The sequence below is a fragment of the Octopus bimaculoides genome, chromosome 5, assembly GCF_001194135.2.
Source record: "Octopus bimaculoides isolate UCB-OBI-ISO-001 chromosome 5, ASM119413v2, whole genome shotgun sequence".
Classification (NCBI taxonomy): Eukaryota; Metazoa; Mollusca; class Cephalopoda; order Octopoda; family Octopodidae; genus Octopus; species Octopus bimaculoides.
The window spans coordinates 54,906,243-54,916,985 of NC_068985.1; the positions used below are offsets into that span (position 1 = coordinate 54,906,243).

A 10,743-nucleotide genomic window follows, 5' to 3' on the forward strand; every position below is an offset into this window, starting at 1 on the left:
TATATATATATATATATATATATATATATATATATATATGTATATATAATTAATAAAAACACACACACACACACACACTATATATATATTATACATGCGTATATTTCATTGCTGTAATCTCATTGTTTTACATCCACTTTCCATGTTGGTATGGGCTGGATGGCTAATTACTCCTACACAGATCAGACGAAAACAACTCATGCAAAACTTCTATTTTAGGTTGGTTCCTACAGCTGGATGCACTTCCTAATTTCAACAAGTTTTCAGAGTATAGTGGATACATTTTATCAAGCCAAAAGAAAGAAAGAAAGACAGAAAGAAAGAAATAAAGAAAAAAAAGAAAGGAAAAGGAAAGGAAAGAAAGACAGAAAGAAACACAAACACACACACCATAGACTCATGTTTGCATCCGTACACACTGAGACATGTAACAGACAAAAAGAAACACACCCACACCCACCCTAACAGTGAAGTTGTGCCCTAAACCATGTTATACATCTATACTTTGCTAACCTTGCCACCATCATCATCAACAACAACATCATCATCATTTTAATGTCCACTTTTCTGTATTGGGTTTGAGGAAATTTGCGCAGGAAGATTTTCTGTACCGAATGTTCTTTCAGTTGCCAATTCTCCCTGCTTCCACACAAGGAAATATTTTCCCCAGTCCTTCAAACAATAAACAACTCAATGGTTTTGACCAGTTCTCATAAATGATTACAAACAATGACATTATTTGTATGGATGGTGACTGTCTTTAACTAGCATGCATACATCACAACAAAGGGAAGCCACCCACACACGACAGGTTTCTGTATAGGTTCTGCCTACCAATTTCACTGATAGGGCATTGCTCAGCCAGCAGCCATAGTAGAAGATAGTACTATACAGTGGTAACGAAACCTAAACTATGCAGTTCTGATTATTTCTTTCTCCATTAAATGCAAACATATTGAAAATAACATGATACAGCTAAGAAGAAGGGTTATAATCACTCCAGTCTTTAACAGCATTAACCACTGTGCAGGATTTCCATAAACCCAGAAGCTATCTGGTGATTGCTCCACTGTTTGAAGAACATCAGTCACTAATCATTTCAGTTCTTCAGTAACATTTCACATTTATCTAAGCATTGTTTTTATACACACACACATAGGTGTGTGTGTCTTTGTGTCTGTGTTTGTCCCTCAGTACCACTTGATAACTGGTGTTGGTGTGTTTACATCCCTGTAGCTTAGCAGTTCAACAAAAGAGATTAATAGAATAAGTACCAGGCTTAAAAAAAGAAGTACAGGGGTTGATTCATTCGACTTAAAATTCTTCAAGGTGGTGCAGCATGGCCACAGTCTAATGACTGAAATGAGCAGAAGATAATTTCTACTTCTATAAATTTTATAGCTACCCCCAAACCTTCACTACTGGAAGTAGTTAAAAAAAAAACAAACCTTTTGTCAAGGTGTGGCTGTATGGTAAGAAGCTAGCTTCCCAGCCTCATGGTTCCGAGTTCATTTCCACTGCATGGCATCTTGGGCAAATGTCTTCTACTATAACCTCAGGCTGACCAAAGCCTTGTGAGTGGATTTAGTAGACAGAAACTGAAAGAAGCTAGGCTGGCATGTAAAAAACACCACTTGAGCATAGCCGTTGCCAGTATCACCAGACTGGCCCTCGTGCCGGTGGCACGAAAAAGCATCCACTACACTCTCAGAGTGGTTGGTGTTAGGAAGGGCATCCAGCTGTAGAAACTCTGCCAGATCAGATTGGAGCCTGGTGCAGCCCTCTGGTTCGCCAGTCCTCAGTCAAATCGTCCAACCCATACTAGCATGGAAAGCAGACATTAAACAATGATGATGATGATGATGACGATGATGATGATGACGATGATGATGATATATATATATATATATACATATGTGTATATATGTACATATTTATGTGTGTATGTGTGTGTGTCTGTGTTTGTCCTCCCACCATTGCTTAGCAACCAATGCTGGTGTGTTTATGTCCCTGTAAATTAGTGGTTCGGCAAAAAAGACCGATAGAATAATTACTAGGCTTACAAAGAATAAGTTCTGGGGTTGATTTCTTTGACTAAAACCCTTTAAGTCAATGCTCCAGCATGGCTGCAGTCAAATGACTGAAGGAATAAAAGAAGAATTGCTTTCAAGCTTCTACCCCTTCTCCATGAACTCAGTAACACAGTAGACAATGACATTTGGCTGATGTTACCACTGCTCCCTCCACACTCTTAATATTTCTTTACTTCATTAATTCCGTCCCTTACTAGGCTAGTAAGTTAGAACATACAAATAACAACAGTGCAGAAATGTAAAAAGAATGAAAAAAATTGGGTGATTAAATATGTCTGGAATTAATGAAAAGTTGATTAATTTTCAATTAGATTTATACACTTGAATTTATTTTACAAAACATCCCAAAACAGGAAATGAAAGCCAAATCTGTAACATACCCAGATATCTACTTTGGGTGCATCGTATTCCCGCCCTTCAAAAAGCTCAGGAGCAGCATATGGAGGACTTCCACACCATGTCTTCAAAAAACATCCTGGCTTGAAGTAATTGCTGAAACCAAAGTCTAAAGAAAGAGAGAAAAAACAAAAAAAAATTAAACAGTTAAAATAAATAAATACATAAAAAGGAAATATGCAGTTGAAGAATTTGAGAAACTGAGAAGTAATTATGGTAGAACAATGGTGTAATAAACACTCTATGGTTTCTTAATGAATAATTTAAAATGTACTGATATACTGCATAATGAACAATTCAAATTTACTAATATATTTGTTAATTAAGATTTAAAAAAAGAACAACATGTAAATGAAGTGTTGAAAGTAGAGAGGGTATATAAAAGTTATAATGTGTGTGTGTGCGTGTGCATTTATGTATTTGGGCATGTATGTGTAAGTATGCACACGTGTGTGAATGTCTGTAAATATGTGCATGTTAGTATGTATGCTCTTCCAGACAGGAGTTTTAAATTGTATTTTTAGACAATGATTTTAATTTTAAAGAACAGAGTCCCATTTGCTTCCTCATCTTTTTTGCAACACTTCGCCATTTAAATTCTAAAATTTTGTCCCAAGTAGCATTGTCATTTGTAGCATATGAATTATGGAGTCATGTTCCTTCTTGAAGAATACAAACAAATTCAGCCATAGTGTGATAGGCAGGAATTCCATTCAGTGTACCCAATGAAAGCTATAGACACACAAGAGGTGCAGTGGAATAATAGGAAGGTTGACAGAGAAAGTAGTGTTTGTATATGGAAGATGTACAGGAACCATAAAGTCTACAGATACATGAGAAATTGATTTTCTCAAATGCTCCAGAGGCTCTCTAGAGACAGTGGATAATTTCTGCTACCTAGATGACCTAATTAGCAGTGGAGGAGGATGTACTGTAAGTCTAATTGTTAGGATAAGAGTACAATGGAGAAAGTTTAGAGAGCTTTTGCCTCTGTTGGCAACCAAAGGTCTCTCTCTCTCTTTGAGTGAAAGGGAGATTGTATGATGCATGTGTATGAACAGCAATGCAAAATGGCAGAGAGACATTGGCCCTGAATGTAGGGGATATGTGAAGACTAGAAAGGCATGAAACTGGTATGCTTTGCTGGATGTGCAATGTCAGAGTGCTTGTATTGAGAGAAATGTTAGGCATAAGAGGAATTAGATGCAGTAAGAGAGAAGACTGCACTTGTTTGTCATGTGATATGGATGGATAAGGACAGTTGCATAAAGAAGTGCTGATCACTTAAAGTGGATGGAACTTGTGGAAGAGGGAAACCCAGGGAGACATAGGATGAAGTATTTAAGGCTGATCTCAAGACACTGAGACTTACAAAGGAGATGCCAAAGGACCAAGATATCTGGTGCTTTGCTGTACTCAATAAGACCCATCCACCACAGCAGAACTAATAACCTAAAACCACCTTGGTATGCTTGTCCGTGAGGGGCTCTGTCCTTCTCCCATTTCCATCCTCTCTGCCTTATCAACCTTCCCCCACCCCCATTTCATCCCCTAACACCCATCACTTCTTTACCACCTGAGAGCAGAATAGGTATGTACTAGATCTGCTGGCTTTCTCAGTTACCTGTCTTTCCCCACCTCAGACCACTTCCATTTCTCATTATCTTCCTCAGCCTACTGTCTCCACCAATCACCTCCTTTCTGTACTGTTCTCCATCATTAACCCTTGCTTACTTGCTATCACCCTCAATGCCTTCACATATCTACTGCAACCCCTGCTCCCAAGCCCCCTCTATATTTCTCCCCATCATTTGCTGTAGTCACCTCGGTCCTGCCCACTCACCCAGTCCTAACCTCTGTATCACCTCATCTATTCTCACCACCCCCAATGTTACTTGAGGGCATGTCCAGACATATCTTCACCATCATATCTCCTACTATTGCTCTCTTTATCTTACTTTCTGACTCACTATCCTTTCTTTTCCAAATGTATCTATTCTACAGCAAGATACCTATCTCTGTCATTCTATACCTCTAATCTCTCAAGTGACACAAAGCTGCACCTCCTCAATACTACTTCTCCCCTTCTAGTTGAGGGTTTTGTCTTGCAAGGTTCATGATCCTTTATAGGGTCTCCAAGGTTGTTTGGTGAGAGGGAGGCTGGTATTCTGAAACCAGAGACCAGATCTGAATGCTTGCAGCACAGTGGATTCCACTAAAGGCATGAAACATACCAGGTGGTGGTTTTAAACTAGGAGACTGATTAAGTCTGCAATCTATGAAGGCCATGGTTGGTTTTGAACTCAGAATGTAAGGAGCTGGAACAAATACTACAATGTAACTGGTCCAATGGTCTCAGTTCCACCAATCCATGGCCCAGGATTGGTACCTTTTGTTTATTGGCCTTGAAAAGATGATCAAAATCTATTTAATTTAATTGTATTAGTATAGCTGGTTTCCTTGAATAATGTTGAATTATAACACTATTTGGAATATGACCTTCAAAGTAGCATCACAGAGCCACTAGTTAAAGCCAAATACATAGACAGATACATACATAAACACTTGGTTATGTTTGTAACAATATGGAAAATCTAGGGCCTTCAGAAAAAGAAATCAACTGGTGAACATGCACAATACAAATTCAGTCTGTAAGCATAATGGTAATAAATAATATGCAAGACTTTTCTTATGTAAACTTTTCTCAAGTTCAACATGTAAACTTGTTTTTGTTATATATATTCAAACGGAGCTTTGTATCTTTGTTAGAAACCAGCTCCTTGCTTACAGGAAAACTTCAAATAATTAAAAAAATAGATGAGAAAAAAAAACAAAAAAACATTTGTACATAGATACTGTTTCACTAACTCCCAAGCTAACATCAGGTATTTATGATAATTGCCTTTCCTTTTGGTTGAATTAGAGTCTAGATTTAATCCAGGTGAGTTAGCTGCTTTAACAACATTCAATATAATAAAATCAAATGAGATATTTTCAATATATTTTACAAGCTTGTCTGTCTTTTGTAGGAAATAACAATTACCTGCTCTCTACCAAATATACTTCCTTTTTAAAACCAATGTGACAGAAATCAATATTGCAAAAGCATGTTGGTGAAAGAGAGAGAAATATCTTTGAATAAAGACAAGTTTGATAATAATTTTGGAGGAAATTTATAACAATTTATATAAGTCTCAGTAGAGAACCACTATTCTACATTGCTAGCCAGTTCAGTCAGAAGAATGACTAGTCAAGTACTTATTTAACACCAGATGATTAGTCATCTTAGAGCCTGCCTTGATAAACACAACAGCAGGTAGAAAGAGAAATTTATATTTTAATAAACAACTTTTATATATATTTTATTAGAAGAGAAGCAAGGAGTAAGTTCAATTTAAGTTGTTCCCTCCCGGTAATTATGTATTGGGAAACTATTTGTGAAGCATTCTTGGTTAGTGTATTTGTTTAAAATTAGGATATCATTTTTACCACCAGGCATCAAGGAAGTCAGCAAACTAGCAAAATCAATAATGACTGAAATACAGTGACCTTACAGCATTTGTTACAGTTCTCTACATGCAAACCCTACTGAGCCCAACTTTGCCTTGGACCTGTCCAAAGTTGAGTATTGGGATTGATTCTTCTCTTTCTCCTTAGGCTTGCACCAGTAATTTAAATGTTCACTCTTGTTACATCATGTCACAGTGATTTTATTTGAGAATTGCATTAAGGATACACATGTCTGTGGAATACTCAGCCATATATTATCTATTATCATTTTCCTGAGCAGGAATTTAGTTGGTTCAATAACTGAAAGTGCATTATCGAAACCACCAGAGAATCCATCTCTGTCCATTAGGTAGCAATGGTTAGCTATTTTCTGACTACAGAGAATGATGTAAAATTAAGTGGAAGTTAAAAGTATCTAAGGTAATGCAGTCCAGTCTACCATAAACTTTTTAATTAATTAGAATTACACTCATAATGAAGATAAAAATCATTAGCATCAATAATAAAGTATTGACATGAAAGCAAGGAATATAACTCTGAAACCCTAATTCACTAATAATGAATGAATGCAATGAGAGCAGTGTTATGCAGGGAGGGAATGTGACTTTCAGTAAAGCCAAAAGTCCTTAACTGTATTAACAGACCCTATATAACATGAAGGGAATAAAATGAAAGAAAGATGGGGGATCAGGATTTTATTTTGTTACATTACATGTTCATATTTTCAATAGAAAGTGGTGTATTGGCAGAGCTGTTACAGTGTCAGAATGTATACTTTGAACTGTCAAATCCCACTTAAGTAAAATTTGTTTTCCATTCTTTTGGGATTGATATAAAAAAAGTACTGATTCTAACTGGTGGAACGGTGAAACATAAGATTATCAGACAAAATGCTTTGTGGTTTTTGTTCTAGCTTTTTGTGTTCCAAGTTCAATTCCTACAATGGCCTTCTTAGGTGCTAGATTTAATCGGTGGTAGATTGAACAGATTGCCTCACAGCATTTGCTTCAATCCTCTGAGTTCCAAGTTCATTTACCTTTCATCCTTTTATAGTTGATGAAAAACCTCACCAATCCACAACAGTGGAGTGGTGGAACTACAAGAACATCAGACTGGATGCCTTGTATTTGGTCCAGTTTTTATGAACTGATTTCAAATCTGACTTTGGTTTATTTGGATGGTAGACTTAGGCCATTTCCTACTTTAACACTGCCACCTGACACCACATGTACCTTTAGTGGAGTCTTTTCAGTTGCAGGCATTCAAGTTAGGTCTCGGGTTTGCAGGTACTTTCCTCCCTACCTCTCTCCCACAAATCTCAGAAACCCTATAAAAGGTATCTATGGACACTGCCTTCTCTTCTGACTTAAAAAAGAAAATCTGGACTAGCTTCTATTACTAAATGAAGTTTATGGCTGTGTGCAAGTGTGTAACAAGGACATACAGACACATTTGCAGAGTATTGTAGATGTGGTAGGTCAAAGGCCGAGAGTCATGACTCTATTGTACAGAATGTCATGTATCATATGACTGAGTTAACAACAACAACAATGACAACAAATACATGGCTACAAGGTCAAAAGAGGATCCCCAGGATTAAGAACAGAATTATTCTCAGTGTTGTGACAATTACATCACAAGTAAAGTCAATAATTTAAATAGATTTAACCATTAATGAACATTAGATGATATAACAAAGCTTATCTCTGCTGTTTGATGTTGCTCAAAGGAAAAGTAATGAGATATTTGTGAGTGAAACAAGACAGAATGTCCAGCTGAACAAACATTAGGCTAAAATACTGGCGAAACCGAGCAAACAAACTGAAAAACCTACCAGCAATTTTGATATTTAGGTTAGCATCCAAAAGTAGATTTTCAGCTTTTAAATCCCGATGTACCACGTGATGTTTATGACAGTAGGACACTGCGGCAACTATTTGTTTAAACTTCTTACGTGCTTCTTTCTCGTTCATTCGACCATGAGCCACCAGGTGATCTGTATCAATAAACAGAAATAATAAAACAATAAATACAGGGACCTGTCTATAATATTGCAGTTTAATACACAACAATGCATGACATTTAGCTTGTGTCGTTTGTACAATATTGTACAATAGTGCAGCATAGAATATGTGTTGATAATAATACATGACAATTTTGAACTTTCAAAAGGTGTGTGTGTGTGTGTGTGTGTGTGTGTGTGTGTGTGTGTGTGTGTGTGTGTGTGTGTGTGTGTGTGTATCAATCTCATTATCAGAAAATATCCCACAAAATAGAGATCTACCTCAGTTCTACTCTTCTATGTAGAGCATGTGTTTGTACACACACACACACACTTACTTCTGCATTAATGTATTCATTTGCTTGTGCATTATTTTATGAATGGGTGCACATAAATATAATATTCATGAATTTGTGCTTCATCCTTCTGTAGGTGCCAAACTAATCTTCTTCGTATAATTCCAAGGTGTTAGATTCATGATTATAAATAAAACCACGAGTTCAATTCCCGGACTGAGAAGAGTGTCAGACGAAGAGCAAAGCACTTCATCTGACATTGCTCCAATCTACACAGTTTGTAAATGAGTACCAGCTGAGTGCCAGTGTAACCTTTTCTCCTTCCAGCTGTCGTAACTATCATATTCCACAGGTTCAAGGGTGGAAGGGCCAAGAGGGTGTCAATGTTGTCTCCTTGCCACTATATAGGAACCTAAAACAATAGGACAAAATGTGTTACAAGCTGCCAGGTCATACGCACTTGCAAGCGACAGCTAAGTTATGTGTAAATGTAATTACATACACACACACATGTATAGAAATGAATGGGCGTGAGAGGAATGAAAAAAAAACAGTGTGCAAGTAGGAAGACTTTGCTGTTTATAGACATGCGATACATATGGATGATGACAGATGAAGGAAGAAGTGTTGAATGAATGAAGTGGAAAGATCATAGGGAAGAGGAAGAAGTGGGTAGAAGTGGTGAAGGTGGATCTTAACAGGCTGAAAGGATGACAAAGGAGTGCAACAAATCAGTGAAGCATTGTGATGGAGAATGTAGATCTAACCCAAGCAAGCATAGAAGAGTTATGAGGTGATGGTGGCGGCGATAATGATGATGACAGCATGGAAGCTATCAAATATAAACACACATGTGCATACACAAGGACAGTTATACTTGCATGAAGCACATGAAAATACACATTGACAAACCATTAAATATGCATATTATATATACACAAGTAAATGATTATGTGTGTGTGTGTGTGTGTGTGTGTGCATGCACAGGTGTGACTGTATGGTTAAGAAGTTTGCTTCCCAACCACATGGTTTCAGGATCAGTCCCACTGCGTGGCACCTTGGGTAAGTATCTTCTACTATAGCTCTGAGATGATCAAAGCCTTGTGAGTGGATTTGGTAGAAGGAAACTGAAAGAAGCCAGTCACATATGTGTGTGTGTGTGTGTGTGTGTGTGTGTGTGTGCATATATACATAAAGGAAGGTTAACCGGGAAGATAGCTTTCATGTGCAGTAGATGCACAGGGGCAATAAACATCACAGATACTCAGAAAACAGATTCCATCAAATGCCAGGGGGGAGAAAGTAGAAGTAGTTGATTGCTTCCGCTACCTAGGTGACCAAGTCTGTAGTGGGGGTGGATGCTCAGAGAGTGTTACCACTAGAATAAGAATAGCCTGGGCATAGTCCAGAAAGCTTCTACCCCTACTGGTGACAAAGGGCCTCTCGCTCAGAGTGAAAGGTAGATTGTACGATGCATGTGTGCGAACTGCCATGCTTCACAGCAGTGGAACATGGGCAATGACTGCTGAAGACATGCGTAGGCTCAAAAGAAATAAAGCAGGCATGATCCGCTGGATGTGTAATGTCAGTGTGCACACACGACAGAGTGTAAGCGCCCTGAGAGAAATGTTGGACATAAGAAGCATAGGATGTGGTGTGCAAGAGAGATGTTTGTGCTGGTATGGTCATGTACTATGGATGGATGGATGAGGAGAGCTGTGTGAAGAAGTGCCACTCTTAAACAGTGGTAGGAATCCGGGGTAGAGGGAGACCCAGGAAGACATGGGCCTCACAGAGGCAATGACAAGAGACTGAGACCTCTGGAGGTATGCTGTGACTTAGATGACCTGGCAAATAAAGTGAGCTCCCAGCTGTAACCCACACCAGTGTTGCATAACCAGCCCACTCAAAAGTTCCTTGGATCATAAGGCAACATGCCATGCTTGAGGAGACCTATTGAGTCAAGTACATCAAAATCAAATCAAATCACATTCAAATGGATATTGTAGCTGTGATCCCCGTGCCAGTGGCACGTAAAAAGCACCGTCTGATTGTGGTCGATGCCAGACCTCTGGCCCCTGTGCCGGTGGCATGTAAAAAAGCACCCACTACACTCTCAGAGTGGTTGGTATTAGGAAGGGCATCCAACTGTAGAAACACTGTCAGATCAGACTGGAGCTTGGTGCAGCCTCCTGGCTTCCCAGACCCCAGTTGAGCCATCCAACCCATGCCAGCATGGAAAACGGATGTTAAACGATGATGATGATATATACATATATATATATATATATACATACACACACACATATATAAACAGGAGATTGGAAAAAATTTGGTATTATAAATAATACCAAAATTTTTTTCCAATCTCCTGTTTTGATATGTAATTACTCTGCAAAAAGTATCTTCCAGTATATTTCAACTCATGCATACCTCACACAAATAT

General features: G+C 38.1%; 1 protein-coding gene and 1 pseudogene across 1 annotated transcript in view; both read right to left on the reverse strand.

Annotated features, from left to right (window-relative positions):
- LOC106878883 (serine/threonine-protein kinase SIK3) overlaps window positions 1-10,743 on the reverse strand; it is a 104,569-nt gene that overhangs the window by 25,807 nt on the left and 68,019 nt on the right. The window contains exons 3-4 of the mRNA XM_014928227.2: window positions 7,834-7,995; window positions 2,474-2,598 (exon numbers count right to left, since the gene is read on the reverse strand). Of these exons, the coding sequence (XP_014783713.1) occupies window positions 2,474-2,598; window positions 7,834-7,995 (287 nt within the window). The remainder of the gene's footprint in view (window positions 1-2,473; window positions 2,599-7,833; window positions 7,996-10,743) is intronic.
- Window positions 8,392-8,489, reverse strand: LOC128247951 (U6 spliceosomal RNA; annotated as a pseudogene).